Source organism: Centruroides vittatus, unplaced genomic scaffold (genome assembly GCF_030686945.1).
Source record: "Centruroides vittatus isolate TY-2023 unplaced genomic scaffold, ASM3068694v2 contig_361, whole genome shotgun sequence".
Classification (NCBI taxonomy): Eukaryota; Metazoa; Arthropoda; class Arachnida; order Scorpiones; family Buthidae; genus Centruroides; species Centruroides vittatus.
The window spans coordinates 788,818-805,498 of record NW_027122185.1 but is presented as its reverse complement, the minus strand read 5'-3'; the positions used below and the strand labels follow the sequence as shown (position 1 = coordinate 805,498).

Genomic DNA, 16,681 nt, shown 5'->3' with positions numbered 1-16,681 from the left:
CTGTGGCTCCATCTGGAAACCCCTCACGCCACGCAACCTCACCCGGGCTTTGCAGGACACCACCATCGGCACCCTGGCGGATTCCTGGTCAGCGGTGCTCCGCAACAAAGGCCAGGACCACCTACGCCCTTTCGCCCCCTGGAGGTACAGTTGCATGTCATCTCGCCACGCGGAGACGCTTTTGGCCCGGCTCCGGACCGAGACGGCCCCGTTACATGCTTTCCTTTACTCACGGCATCTACACGACTCCCCGGGGTGCCCCCATTGTGGCGCAGCAGAAACTATACTTCATTACTGGCTACATTGCCCCAAATACACTATAGCCCACAAGGACCTAGGCAACACGATGACCCTAAACAAGTCTCTGGTGTGCACACTGACACCTATCTACTGGCCGCCGGCCTCCATCACTCCTAGTCAACACGTGGCAGCGCTGGAGCGCTACATTAGCCTCACTAGCCGTTTCACTTAGCAACTGGCAACGTCTGTCGGAGAAAGAGCCGCAAAGGCTATAATTTACATATTAAATTGAATAAGAAGAAGAAGAATTTTCTGGGAAGGGGCACCAGGTTAACTGGGGGGGCGTGCCCACCCATGCCCCTTCCTGGTTACACCCATGTTAACGCGCCACAGTAATTAATTGATCATGTTGCATCAAATTAAATAATTTATAAAAATTAAAATAATAAATACATTTATAAAATAATTGGCTGTATCTGTTCGCAATGATAATGTAAAACACACTGTACTTATAGTTTAGCATTTCCGATATTTAATTTATTTTTGAATTTTAAAATATAAGAAAAACAATTTTTTAAATAAAGTTTTACGCATTGATATCTGCAACTTTAGATAATACAAGGATATAAGAATCCATCAAAAAAGTTAGTTAATAATAATTAAAATCGAGAAAAAATATAAGTTTCTTTTGAGGTAAGGAAACTTGTAAAAAGTCAGGCATGCGATCACGTGATGCCCATCTCCCCACTTTGCGTAACCAAACGGTCAAAGTTGAAATAAAACCCCAGCAGAAGTAAAAACGAACATTGGCGCATGTATAGGACAATAAACTTGAATGGGAGCGAAGATGAGACATAACACCATGTAATTTATGCTAATTACTTTCTAATATTAAAAAATTAAAATCTTCAATAAATTATAATTAAATTAATTTTTTGACAGAGTTCGACTAGAAGCATATCGAAAAGCTAGATTAAAGTGAAAATAGCGGTTTTTCGACGCTAAATATTTACAAATTAATTTTTTAATTTGGTGCCGGATTGACTGCAGCTGTTCGAATGCGCACGTGCGTGACAAGTTTTATAGTTTCTGTCAAAATGGAAAATGAAGGACACCGTTAGAATACAGAAAACCATGGTGCATGCCAAATATATAAGCACCCACTTAAAACCAAACTTTTGTCCTTGTCTAAAGATTGTCTCTACAGAAGTTATTAATATTTAGGATATTAGTTTAAAATCTTGTATTTCCTGGCACGAGATTCGCTCGATCTTTAATTTTACAGAGTGCTAGAAAGATACAAGCTTTGAAACGAGTGTCCTACAACGTTTTATTTAATAACAACAGTAGAAATCAAATTTATTATCGCTCAACAATTATTATTTTTGGTTTTTCTACGGTAGTCAAAAACGAGTAATGTCATCATTTAAGCTAAAGAATAGCAGGCGGTTGGGAAGAAGTTTGCTTAGCAACTTACTTCAGAAAGTATTGGGTTCTATACGATTTTTCGTTGCTAAAACATGAGTTTCTACTGTTAGTATTAAATAAAATCTATTTCTTTCTTTTGTCCACTGCACTTAAATAAATACAAATGCTAAAAATAATGCTGTATAAAAATCACTCTTAACGCTGAACTAGAAGTGTACTTATGTCTTAATGCAGCGTGATTATATCGAAGTGCCGCGGAGATCGGTATTTCACAAGGATACAAGCAAGGAGAACCCACGTGCAAATTCCTACAGCATGTGCAGAGTATCGAGCTTTGGGAAGCTCCTCGTTTTGTTAGTTTATATAAATGTAGTACACTACATGTGTATACGACAGTGCCTTATCATGTCGCACACGGTCCATAAGGCATATGGGGACGTGCTGGTCGCTATTTCGCTCCTGAGCGCATTTACGAAAAAAAAATTTCACATGGGAAGTGAAAAAAGCTAAAAAAGTGAGTTTTTCTCAGAAAAAGCTAAAAAAGAGAGGAGCTATGAAAAAAAAGCTAAAAAAGAGTCACTTTAAGCCCTGAGATTGGTTATTTGAGGCACATTGGATAAATATTAAGTTTATTTTTGTTTATATTAGAATAGAAGTTTACATTAAATGTTATAAGTTACTTGAGTCATTGTTTGATTCTTTTCAAAATGAAGAAATATATTTATTGGGTGATTTTAATGGCAGAATTGAAACTTTCAATGAAATAGAGAGGATAGGTAGTGAGTGTTTTCCCCTTGTTGGATTATAGTGTTTATCAGAGCTTGGAAGAAAAATGTATCAAGATAGGTATAAAGTTAGTGGAATTATGTCAAGCAAAAGGTTTGATGATTGCGAATGGTCGAGTTAAGGAGGATGTACAGGAAAAATATACTTTTATCTCACATTTGGGTAAAAGTGTAATTGATTATTTGTGTATAAATGATCTGGCAGCTGAGAAATTATTGTATTTTAGTATTGATGACTGTATTGAATCTGATCATATGATGCTGAGACAGACTTCATATGATCATATGTTATTTGGCAGAGACTTCAAGATGCATCTTGAAGTCTCTGCCAAAGAGTTGGAAAAAAAGGGCTATCCTAGACAATCGGTCCAGTTTCATAGACGATGGAAGAAAGAATGGCAGGAGGCATTTGTAAGTGAAATAAAACATATTTGTTGGCACAGGCAATTTGATGATAGGATGAGCGAAGTAAATTAACTTACTGTCATGGTTTTTAATTTTTAAAATAAGCCAGGACGATTAAATACAAATAAAGAAAAAATATATTTCTCTTACAGACAATTCATATAAAATGTGTCTTTTATCCAGACGTCCTATGTATTGTCAATATCTACATACAACTATGGAACACCGGGGATGTAAACCACACTTTCGGGAACCTTTTACCGGTGTTGGACGCAAAACGAAAAATCTTCATTAACGTTTTCGAACTTGGTAGTTCTTCTTCAGACGGCAAAAAACGCAGATTCGAACGCAGATCGCAGAGAAACGTAGATTGAACGCAGATTCGAACGCAGATCGCAGAGAAACGTAGATTGAACGCAGATTCAATCTGCGTTCCTCATTTTTTACCATCTGAAGAAGAACTACCAAGTTCGAAAATGTTAACGAAGATTTTTCGTTTTGCGTCCAACACCAGTAAAAGGTTCCCGAAAGTGTGGTCTATGTATTGTCTGTAAGAGAAATATATTTTTTCTTTATCTTTACTGTCATGGTGTTTGGTATAATAGAGAAATTTACACACAGAGAAAAAGGAGTTAAACGCTTCTCCAGGTATAATTAAGAGTGGTTCGATGATGAGTGCTTAGAACAAAAGGTTAATGTGAAAAATAAGCTCAGGAAATGAAGGAGACTTGGAGAGAATTGAAGATTGGAAGAATATTTATTATTGAAGAAAAATTTCAGTGCGCTTTATAAAAGTAAGAAACAGGAATATTTGACCAGTTTTAATCAACTGCTTTCAAAGTGTAAGTCAAGTCAAATGTTTTGGAAATGTATTCGTAAATTAGAAGGTAGAAGTAAATTCTGTATTCTGGAGGAGATTAAAACTGAATTGCTTATGCACTTTAAAAGTTTATTGTTTAGTGATAATCTAGATAAGGAAATTGTTTGTTCAGAGATGATATTTGTAACTTATCTTGACAGGCATATCTCTCTTGAAGAACTAGATATTGCTTTGAGTGAGGCACGGTCAGATACAGCAGCTGACCCGAATGGTATTCCAATGGCATGTTTGAAACTGGTAGACAAGCAATTGCAACAGAAGCTGTTGGATATTTTTAATGAAGTCCTGGTAACTGGAATTTACCCTGATGGCTGAAAAACAGTGAGAATATTCCCCATTTTTAAATCATGAGATGTAAACAATACAATTACAGAGAAATCGCATTGTTAAACACTGTTAGCAAAGTCTTTTCAACAATCCTATGTAAAAGGCTGTTGTTTTGGGCAGATTGTGAGCATATTCTGTCAGAGATGCAAGCGGGTTTCCATCAAGGGTATTCCACAGTGGACCATATTTTTGTTTTGTGGAATTTATTAAAAGAAAGGCTAGTCAAAAAATGCCGAAAAGTATATACTTGTTTTGTGGATTTCCGGGCTGCATTCGACTCAGTGAATCAATTGAAATTATGGAGGAGGTTTGCTGATTTGAGGTTAAGCTATAAAATATTGAATTTCTTAAGATCAATGTACACAAATGCATCAGCATTTTTGCTGATTAATGGTACTTCTTCTGAATCCTTCTACTGTAACAAAGAAGTATGGCAGGGATGCCCACTGAGTCCATTACTGTTTTCTTTATATATCGATGGTTTGGTATATAGATTGAATAAAATTTCAAGATTTAATGGCTTATGGTTAGGAAATAATGCTTATATTAAGATTCTATTGTATGCAGATGATGTGGTGATTGTGGCTAACAGCCCGTTTGAATTACAGTTGGCAATTGATGGTCTTCTGAGTTTCTCAACTGAGATGGACTTGCAAATTAATATTAAAAATACTAAGATAATGGTTTTTCAAAATGGTAGTAAAAGATCAAGTAAGCTTAAATGGTTTTTGGATAAACAAGAGATTGAAATACAGTAGAGCATCGATTATCCGACTCAATTGGGGACTGGGGTTGGTCGGATAACTGAAAAGTCAGATAACCAAAAAGTATGAAAAAATACATTATTAGTATAGTGTATTAGACCTGGTTTAAATACTAGCCTCCATTTCATGGTCGAGCCAGTGCTGCCAGCTAAAACATGCAAAAATTTAACAAAAATAATATTAAAGTTTAGCCAAGACATGACCAAATATTGTAGCGCCACATCACTAGCGGACATTTGAATTTGCCGACTAGAACGCGGTCAGTTAACCGATAAGTCGGTTAATCGGGAGTCGGATAATCGATGCTCTACTGTAGTTAAAAAATATAAGTACCTGGGCCTTTGGCTTAAATATGATCTTAATATGAAAGACCATTTTGAGATTACTGCGAGGAAAGCTAAAGTTGCTTTGGTGAAATTATGTAAAATTGTTAATATCCCGGGGTTAGGTTATTTGATTCAACAGTTAAATTCATTATATCCTATGGTGCTCAGGTCTGGGGTTTGGCTAATGTCAATAATTTTGAGTTAATTCATAGAGAATTTTTGAAGAAATTGAATGTGAATTTGAATGTTGGGCCTCAGATTTCATGCATCAAATGTGGCTGTTTTATGGGAAACTGGATGGGTACCACTAAAAATCGTTTTTATAAAAGCAGTTCTGAAATATTATGTAAGAATATTGGAATTACCTAGGGAGAGGCTACCTAGAATCAGTATGGAAAGAATGTGGATAAAAGCAGAGAGTAACTCATGGTGACTGGATTTCAAAAACTGGCTGGAGCAGCTGGGATTCGGTGATATGGTTACTGAGAAACAAATTGATAGATGGAAAGAACGAATACCGTCCATAGTATTGAGATGTATAGAACTGGAACTACGGGAGATGAAGAACGTGTTGAATAGTTCTGGGTTGTTACGTTATTATAGTGTGGTTAAGCCTGATTTTGGCATGGCAGGTTATTTAAGGGATGTTGGAATCTCTATTGCAATAAAAAAAAACAGATTGCGAGACTGTGGTTGAATTGTTTTGTCAAGAAGTGGTGTGTATAATTTGCAACCAGATCTGTAGTTATAGTGATTGGTGCTTCCTTATGTTTAGCAATTGTGGAAATGATATGTATGGGGAATACTTAAGAATGTTGCGCAGTAGTTCTAACTCCAATTTTTCGGATTTGTTAAAATTTAACAAGATGTTAAAGAAATTAGATGGTTTGAGTTAAAAGAATTTTCTGTTTTGATCTTTCCCCCTTTAATATTGTATTCAATTATATGTCAAATAAATTATTATTATTACTATTAACTGGTTGCACGCCTCACTTAAAATGTCAAGTTTCCAAGTGCTATCAATTAACAATGATCTCTATAACAATTTTTTAAATTTAGATCAGTTTTAAACCATTTTTTTGAAGTAGCTACAGACAGGTGCCATTACATTGGGGCACATGCTTTCCCTTTTCGTCTCATTTGCCCTTTTCCTAATCCCAAGAGGTCCCCAAACAATAGAAATTTCATGACTTCTAGCCAATTCTGCAAATATAAAAAAACTAATATATAATATTTGTCCATTGACCCCCGCAACTTTGTCATATGCTGATCAAAACTGCATTCCTTATTTTCAAAGCAAAATTAGCTCCGCATGCAACCAGTGCCACCTCATGGGCATGCAGATCCAACGTTAAATTGTAGAATTCGAAGCTCCTTGCATAATGTACGATGCCCTTTTGTATAGCTTGTGCCTCCCCTTTTTCAGTCCACAAGTATCACTGTTTTATCTTCCTAGAAAATATCTAGTTATTACAGAATCACTGACATATTACATGAAGCATTACTACATAACATAAATTTCACGTAGGAATAATTTGTTAAAACAAATGAACTTTTGGGAACTTTTTACACAATTATTTCTTCTATTCTTAATTATTCCATTATCAATAAAGATGGACTCTATTTATTTTCATATATTTATAAAAATTATAATTAGTATAAATGTTTACAAAATAAACTAAACATATCTTACACGTTATTAAAGGTTTGCTATCCATTATACTTTAATGACTCAAAGCGCGATATTTGAGAAAATAGTAAGTATTAAAACTAAATCTTTTATAATTAGAATTTATCCTCTCCGTGCAATGTTTTAACCATAAATATACGTGTTATTAACATCCATGTTAAAAAAAGGATAAAGTAGACTCGTTTGAATCATCGACGAATATCCTCCTCCATCTTCCTGGCTGCTTGATTGCCCTCTAGTGTCAAATTATACATTTTGTCTCCAGTTTAAAAATTGAATATATAATATGTTAAATATGTTATATTATTCTTTATTACTAATAAATTTTGAAAAAAGCCAAATATATATATTTTTAATTTATTGTTAAAATGTACTATATTTTATTAGAATTTCGAAATCCATTTGTATAATAAACCTAAAAATAGTATGATTTTTTATGACCAAATTAAGATTTTACTATTTTATAAATATTATATATATTTTTTAAAAATTGTCTTTACTTTAACAATGCATATACAATATTTTATAGTAAAACATTCCATTACATAAACGGTTTTCGGGTTCTGTCGTATTGTCATTTACGAGATGATTTAAACATATAATACTACAGTATATATTAAATATAAATTCATAGAAATATATTGTAATTTTTAATATGTTGGATATTTAATAAATGATAATGTATTTTGATATATATATATATATATTTTTTATTATAGTTCTCATTAATTTCGTAATGGCAGTGTTGTCGATTTTTGCCGAAGTATACACGTTGTCAATGATTTGTTTGTATCGGTAAAAAGTTATAAATTATCTATAAAATAATATATTTCTATATTGATTGCGTGGAAATGGCTTCGAGAGAAGGTAAATGGGTTAGCGGTACTGATGGAAACGATTATCGTCACAGACAAAAAATTGCTTCGCAATATTACGAAAGGTGCTTACAGTTTTTCATGGAGTAATAAAAATTTAAATACTTTAGGAAACTTTTCAATATAAGATACGCTAATTTATTTAAATGTTTAATCGATATTGATAATTATATATCTTTTTCTGTGTGTATATACAGTCAAGGCCGTCAAGAGCTTGTATAGAGGGTATAGGAATCGAGCAGCCTCATCTTACTGTATTAGTCTTGTTTTTTTGAACAGATCAAAGAAATAGAATGTTGGCTCAATTCAAGCTCCTTCCCCTCTCTCGACCGCCCTGTATACAGTGTAGTGTGCGTGCGTGTGTCTATATAATATCAAGTATAATAAGTAGTTTTAAAACGTCTTTAAAAATTTACCAATATCAATTCACATATTATATATTGAATTCAATGACCACAATCTGAAAGTATGTTTACAATAATTGTAAACACGTGATACTTTAACATATTCATTAAACCAGTGATTGCAAACCTGTGACCCACACAACAAATTAAAAGTACGTGATTGAATATTCAAAATGTGTCAGCTTTTTATAAGTTATTAATATTTGATAGAGAATTTTGCATATATATGTAGTGTGAAAGCGTAGTCCTAAAGCTGTCAGGAAAAAGACTTAAAGTGCACTAATTATGAACCTCAGGTAGAAAAATTATCATCAAATAAACAGCAGATTTCTCATTATGCAAAATATTTGTTATAAATATAATTACATTATTATTTTCTTTTCACTTAAATAGAGTTTATCGTTAATTCTCTAATATAGATTAAAAAGTTAACTATACCTATCCCTCTTTTTACATGGTCTATATTTAAGTAAAATTGCTTAAAAATAGACCATGTAAAAACACAGTTGACAAAAAAAAACTAATTCTCTTTTTACACTATTGATTATTTTAACATGGGAAAAACAGTTTATTTCAAAATTTTGAAATTTAAATATTTGCTAAAATTGTGTTATTGTTAAAAAAGTTACTCTTTTTGTTGAAATCAAGAGTTCATTTATCTTTTTTAAACACAGTACAGTACTGTATGTTCATCAGAGAATATTGTGCATTGATTTTGTTGCCTATGCTACTTAGTGTTTACTATATTTATGTACAAAGAATGTTAAAGATGATGATAGAATAAAAGAGATTGTGTTTCTTTTGTAAATTGCTTATTTTTCCATTCCATTGAAGTTCTGGATCCTATCAAGCAATTTTCTACAGCAGGGGTGGCCAACTTTTGTGTACGTAAGATCTACTTTTTATCTTTAAAATGTGTCGCAATCGACTTGTTGTCATAGGCATAGTCTAAGTGGGGAGGGGAGGTGTGAAATACATACTATGTTTATACACTGTGTTTTAGTATGAGGTGCACTGCTTATGAGTCAAGTCAGAACTGCATGCATAATGTTGCATTAGGTTACAAATATAACATATTAAGTCAAGACATCGCGAGCAATCGACCAAAATTGGCTTGGCGATCACCTTGTTGGCCACCGCTGTTCTATAGGATGCATGTACTGTATTTTTTTATCCAATTTTTGTTTTATGTGGTGTTCTTTGGAACCACCATATAAAACAATCCACCATGCAAAAAAAGGGATAGGCGTAAATTAAAATTTTAAGCACTTTTGTCGTTTTTAATTATTCAAATATTTAATTTGACTAATTAAGTAAGTAAGTAAGTAATGTTTATTGTAATAGGATTGAACCTGTTACATGGGGTGTTTCAATTATTAACCAATCACAATCATATTACAACATATTAGTTCCATATAATATATCTTAGTTATTTAGTTTAACATTGACATATATTCATTATTGAAAGGTTTAACTTTTAAATAAGATGCTGTATAACTTAATTACAAAAATTTTAACAAATTGGATATCTTATAATTAGTTACAATTCTGCTGTATGAGAAGAAATTTGTATTTGCTATTTACGTTGATAATCATATACAACACACGGAAGTAATATCCATTTCGGGACTAATGCTTCTTAACAAGAACAAAACATAAATTGGGAAAGATCCCTACGTCCATAACAATATCATATCAACTTTGTTTAAGGTTAACTGTCATATTTTTTTAATACTTTTAAAATGATGTAATTATAGTACCTCCTTTAAATTGTCCTAGTTCCTATAAGATTTTTAATTCCCTCATGCGATAATATGCCGATACTATTGTTCCGAACTCTGCTAGAACTCACTGTCACATGAACCTTCCTCTCATCTCCATAACTTGGTATAGGTGAAGCCTAGGTAACTACAATATTTACTTTTTCGGAATTCCCTCTTAGTATTAGTTGTATCGGAAAAAGATATAGCTCGTCTATCTTTATTCCTTGGCCAGTAGCAATAGGTCACCAGACAGATGCACAATCCACTAATACACCGCGCCTTGCCAATGTATGTTTTCGTAGTAAAAATCCTTAGTTTCTACGCATTCCAGATAACCATGTCACTATTAAACCAATGATGAAGTAGAATTTCATATTAGCTTAGGCAACACTATGAAACTTTCCTTACAGACTTGGAAATTCCAGAACCCATTAGACGTTTATTATTATTATTACAGTTTGTATTTATAGAAGGAAAATTTACTGTTAAATTTACATTGACTAATTGAATATCTGTATTTCCGATTTTCTTTCATCCAGTACGAATTTTCCTGGGTTTATTGTTGTAACATTATAAATATTCGAATCACTATTCGGATTTCTCAATGGAGGAACTTAAATCAATTTCTTCCTAAAAATTACTTAATTGTATTACTTTATCTAAATTAATGTCGTATGTGAATATTTTATTTTCTATGATATAACAGTCATCTCTGATAATAAATTTGTTACCTTTTAATCTTTCTTGTTTAATTGTCGTTTGTAATTTTTTCCTTCTTAATCTGGATCTTTTGCATAAATCGGCTGTAAAAATTGTTTTATTTTTTCTCCTTTCTTCGTTATTAACTTTAGCTTTTAATTTCCAAAATTCTTTTAATATCAAGTTTCTATTATACAAGGAATCTATTACAATCTTCACAATACGGTTAGATCCGTTATAATTTATCCTGGTTAAGCTTTCTATAGAGATATTTTTAATTCTCAAATCCTCTTTAATAAACTGATTGATTTCGTTAGCATAATCGGTCGAAGTAAAAGGAAAATTTATGATTATGATATTTCTATTAGTTCTCTCATTTTTTAATTTATCTAGTTCAAATTCGAACATACCTTTGAAATGGCTATTGTTCTTAGATAATGTCTCTATTTCTTCCATTTTCTGTGACACTCTCACTAGTTCTTCTTGAAAATGCTTTTTTTCTTCCGTCATTAAATTAAGTTCTGTCTTGATTCCTTGAATTTCCCTATTAAGCTGTGAAAAGTTATTTTGTAGTAGTTCGTATATTGATTTTAGTGTGTATTGTGAATCTTCCTGTACCAGGGGATCCTTATCTCTTAATGCTTGAAAATATTCAGGTATTTTCATAGATCTTGTGGTATCAAGACTACCTCCACCGCACTCCTCCTCAATTTGAAGAAATTCTTCATTCAATAGATTATCCACTTGATTTTCTTTAACTATTTCTTTAAAATTTTGCTTACGTGGCCTACCACGCCCCTGTTTTGCATCTCCAGTTGACTCAAATGTTGAGGAGAACGGGAAAGGGGACCTGGATTAGGTTCTATTCCACCAATTAATAATAGGCATATGATTAATTCCAAAATCAATCTATTGACGAATATCCACATCTTTAACTTGACCAAAATACGGTTATAATTTCCTGGTACGTTATAATACAACTGTTAAGCTCTGCAAAAAGTTCACCCAATTTGACTAATTAAAAATTTGGAGTTTTTAAATTTTAAATTCAATTTTGATCCAACATTGGATAAAGGTTGCCATTAGGCTACTACACTAGACTATAATTATATTCTGAAATGTTTTGGAATACTGAGTGTATTGCATGGCAAAGTGATTTTAATACATTTGACTTCAAATAAATACAGTAGAGCATCGATTATCCGACCCCTGATTAACCGACTTCTCGGTTAACCGACCGTGTTCTAGTCGGCAAATTCAAATGTGCGCTAGTGATGTGGAGCTACAATATTTGGTTGTCTTGGCTACTTTAATATTATTTTTGTTAAATTTTTGCATGTTTTAGCTGGCAGCAATGGCTCGACCATGAAACGGAGGCTAGTATTTAAACCAGGCCTAATACACTATACTAATAATGTATTTTTTCATACTTTTCGGTTATCCGACTAACCCCAGTCTCCAATTAAGTCGGATAATCGATGCTATACTGTAGTTCAGTATGCTAGTTTAGTTTAGTCTAAGAAATAGTCTAGTAGTATTCTAGTAGTTAAATAGTTTAACAGGGTTGTGTATCTTTGTTTATCACTTTTCTGAATTTGATTAAAAAAATGTTGATTAAAAAGAGGATAATCTTATTTTTTTTTTGTCTTTATCATTCATAATTGTCAATATGCTACAAACTAGATTTCATTATAATCTCCTCCTTGGATTTTATATTGAAGGTGATTGTCATATCCTAATGACCAAATTAAATATAAAAAAGATATTTTGTTTTGTAAGAGTTTTTAATCATATGGAAAGTAGCACAATAAACGGGAATGGAGATCACAAAAAATATCTAGATTAAATAAGCAATTAATCATAGCAGTAGTCTACTAAATCTCAGCTAAAGTACCTGGAAATGGCTGATTACAACACACATGGACACATACTGCATTTTCTAGAACAGTGTTTTTCAACCTTTTTCATTGAGTGGCACTCCTGATTGAAAAATAAAAAATTGTGACACCCTTGACCAGCAGTGGATCCAGAATCTGAATAAGGGGGGCTAATAGGCCAGATGAATTTTTTCTGAAAATGAATATTATGCACAACGTTGGGATGGGGTCCGAGGAGGGGACTCCCTACCCGGGGAAGAAAAATTTTAAAAATTGACAGTTTGAAGTGGCATTTTAATGCAAAACAGCATTTCTACGTGTTCAAAATCAAAATTTAAGTCCATTGAACTTTGTCAAAATACCTACATGTAAAATAATAGTTTTGCTATTGTTTTTTAAATTTAGTTTTATTATCAAATATGTCAAATTACTCAAAGATGCGTAAATACTTATGTAATAACAATTTTAATTAATGCGAGATCTGAGCTTGACGTGATGCACAAATTTTTTTAATTCTGGGCGGAATATTGGAGAGACACACACTGTCCAAAAAATTGTTTGTCATCATTGCTTTTGAATATTATGAAAATACTGTAATATGCACGTACTTTGTGATTGAAACCACACGCTTTTTAAAGTATATACAAGATACAAGGATCCACGTCGTTCTTCTCTGCTGATTGGCCTGGTACTGGGACTGGGAATGTGAAGGCCAAGCAATGTGGTTTGGGCGAACTTGTGACACATCGTGCGTACACGTAGCGTAGAACATTGCATTAACATGCGGTTAGTCGTCGTTTCTTTGCTTACTAGATATTTCGTAGCAAAATAGAACTGACAATGAGTTATCTTGAACTACACTTAAGTAAATTTCCAAGAAAATGTCTAAAGGCCCTAAACTTTGTGACACCCCAATCGTGGCACTGTGGCACCCCAGTTGAAAAACACTGGTCTAGCAGGTTCCACATGTGCACAATCACAGTCAGGATGAGGATAGGTTCAATTTGTGTAGAGAGCATTTATATTTTCTATGAACATATTAACTATTGACCAGGTATTAACCAGATTTTCCTATCAATATAAAAACCAGGTGGTTTAACAATAAGACTCTTTTAGATAGAGTTAGATAACCCAATAAATGTTTAAGGATTTAACAATTTGGAGAGCTTATCACACCAAGGCCAACAGAAAGAAGGACCAGATCTTTTACAAAAAGTTAGTCTTTAATAATCACATTTCAAATTTAGGTAGGATGCATTTTGGGTACAAGGACCCCTCATCAGCTTACAAACACATGGCACCAACATAATAATTATAACACTAATAGTTAACCAATACAAAGGAATATCTAATATATACAGTGCACTGTATTTACAATACAGTAGAGCATCGATTATCCAACCCCTGATTAACCGACTTATTGGTTAACCGACCGCATTCTAGTCGGAAAATTCAAATGTCCGCTAGTGATGTGGCGCTATAATATTTGGTTATGTCTTGGCTACTTTAATATTGTTTTTGTTAAATTTTTGCATGTTTTAGCTGGCAGCACTGGCTCGACCATGAAATGGAGGCTAGTATTTAAACCAGGCCTAATACACTATACTAATAATGTATTTTTTTCATACTTTTCGGTTATCCGACCAACCCCAGTCCCCAATTAAGTCGGATAATTGATGCTCTACTGTATATGGGTTACATTAAAAATTGTAAATACAGTGCACTGTATATACTAGATATTCCTTTGTATTGGTTAACTATTACTGTTATAATTATTATGTTGGTGCCATGTGTTTGTAAGCTGATGAGGGGGTCCTTGTCAGGGTTACCACGCCTTGGTTTTAAAACTCAGATCTGGGTTTTTCGACCTTTTCTTGGTTTTGAGGTTGTTTTTTCTAATTTTCATAAAATATGGATTTTTTTTAAATATGACTTAAATAAAATAAAATGACTGAAATAATAAAAAAATTTAGGTTGGAGTGTTTTTATTTGTATATTATTGCCCAGTTTTGTTAAGAATTGAACTTTTTTTACTGTATATTGTTTATATGTTTTTAAAAGTCATAGCTTGTCCACTGTATGCAAGGGTAACTAAATTTTATGTAGGCATAAATTACTATATTCCTGTCCAGCTGTCTAAAGACAGACCATTGCTGGATGGCTTTGAACAAGTATAATATTTTTTAAAATATGATACGTACCTTATAAATTAATAACAATTAAGTTCATATACTATTTTATCTAGGTGCAACCCTTAACATTATGACATTGGTATTATGCAATATTGCATTTAGTAAGAACATTGATGCAAAGTATTTTAAACTTGTCCAAAGTCACCCTGTTTTACTGTTTATATTAATATAATTATTATAATAATTAATATTAATTTTAAAAATTTAGCTATTAATAATTTTATTTTGTTTTTAGTTCACTGTATAAATCTCGTCTTCGGATGTCTATTTTCTTGCATTTTCTACTTTTCCTACTTATGGCCTTGAAATTATCAGAAAATATATTGAATCAATTTGCAATTACAATTCAAGAATTAAAAAATATGAACATTCCAAAACCTCATTTATGGGAGTGGATATGGACTGTTAGCCTAGTTTTTGCATTTATCGGACTCTCTGGTGCTAGAAGAAATCGTTCATCACTTATGCAAATATATGTTACTGGAACATTCTTGTTTGGTTTATTTCCAATATTTTGGGCAGCAGTTTATTTTTTGGAAGATGTTATTAATATTGCTTTAAACAGAAATTCTACTGAAATTGATAAATGGTTTGGATATCCAGTGGCTGTTGTTTGGTATATATTTATTACTATAGCATTTCAAGTACATATATTTTCTATGTATTTTGCCATTAAGCTAATTAAAGTCTGGGATATCAAAAGTACAAAAAAAACATAATGCAAAATAAAAATGAAGTGATAAATGTAAGCATTCATGAATGTAATAAAAAAAAACAAAGCTTTATTTGCAATAATATACATATAACATTTTTATTATAATGTTGACTCTCATTTGATATATCACATGAATTACAACTCTTAAAATTTATGTAATTATCTAATTATGTATATAATACATGAATTTTAATGCTTTCATTCCATATATATATATTTCTAAACATTCAAATTTATAAGCTGTAGGTGCCAAATTTCTCAATATATCTGTAATAATAATAGTAATTTAGTTTTTTCAAATAGTTTTCTCCATGGACAAATTTTAAACAGACAGTTTATAATAGTGAAAAAATTTAAAATTTACAAAATTTGTATAATATGATATTTCAAAACTATGCAGTAGTAATATATTTACAAAATGATGTTTTAAAAATTATAATGAACTACAGTTAATATTTGGCTCTATTGCAATATTATAATACTTTTTCTAAGCAGAATATATGTCATAAATGTAAGAACATTATCCATAAATTTTATAAATGTATACAGTGTATAAAAGAATAAACAGCATCAAGTGATATTAAAGGGAACATAAAATTTTAAGACCAAGCTAATCATATCTTTATATGATATTTCATTTTATAAAAATACAAAAATGTGATGTAATCATCAAAAGTTTGTGCTTTTATAAATGATGTAATTATCATTAATAAATTTTATTGAACAAATGGAACAATATTCTAGAAATGAATTTCATAAAAATTCTTGTTGATATATGTAAATAATGAATACGCAATATCACATAATAAATATTTACGTACGCTTATAAATCTATATCCTATTAATAACTCTTTTAAAATATATATTTGTCAAAAAATTTAACAGACAATAATTTATGTACATTTGCAAATAAATATGAATGTAAATATATTAAATATACAGTAATAACTAAGGTGCTGCCGAAACGATGTCACAGTTTTACTATATGGAATATAATATAGTTTTCTTTACTAATGTCTAATTTTAATAAATCAAAATATTAACTAATATCACCATGTAGTAATGCAAGATGATAAATACTTTTCAAAAGAATTTATTGTAAGTTATTTCAAAGCAATTATCTGTAAATTGAAATGACTAGAATTCTGTAAAAATGTAAATGCTAAAAAGTAATAAAATTTAATAATGTAGAAAATAAAATTTCATATTTATTAATATTTTATATTATTAAAATGAATTATAAAATAAATGAAATTGTAGTCTTGTGTTAATATCAAGAACTGTCATTAATATAAATATTGAATAAACATT

At 31.6% G+C, this 16,681-nt stretch overlaps 2 protein-coding genes across 2 annotated transcripts in view; one reads left to right on the top strand and one right to left on the bottom strand.

Annotated features, from left to right (window-relative positions):
* The window catches only part of SIDL (SIDL trafficking protein particle complex subunit 10), a 54,529-nt gene extending 47,441 nt beyond the window's left edge, over nucleotides 1–7,088 (bottom strand). Inside the window, exon 1 of the mRNA XM_067269995.1 lies at nucleotides 6,849–7,088. Within this exon, the coding sequence (XP_067126096.1) occupies nucleotides 6,849–6,873 (25 nt within the window). The 5' untranslated portion in view covers nucleotides 6,874–7,088. The remainder of the gene's footprint in view (nucleotides 1–6,848) is intronic.
* Nucleotides 7,089–7,575: 487 nt separating this feature from the next.
* Nucleotides 7,576–15,434, top strand: LOC136975005 (protein jagunal-like). The gene is made up of 2 exons (XM_067269993.1): nucleotides 7,576–7,785; nucleotides 14,891–15,434. Exons 1-2 carry the CDS (start codon nucleotides 7,697–7,699, stop codon nucleotides 15,372–15,374), a joined length of 573 nt encoding a protein of 190 aa, XP_067126094.1. The 5' UTR covers nucleotides 7,576–7,696; the 3' UTR covers nucleotides 15,375–15,434.
* The last annotated feature ends 1,247 nt before the right edge of the window (nucleotides 15,435–16,681 follow it).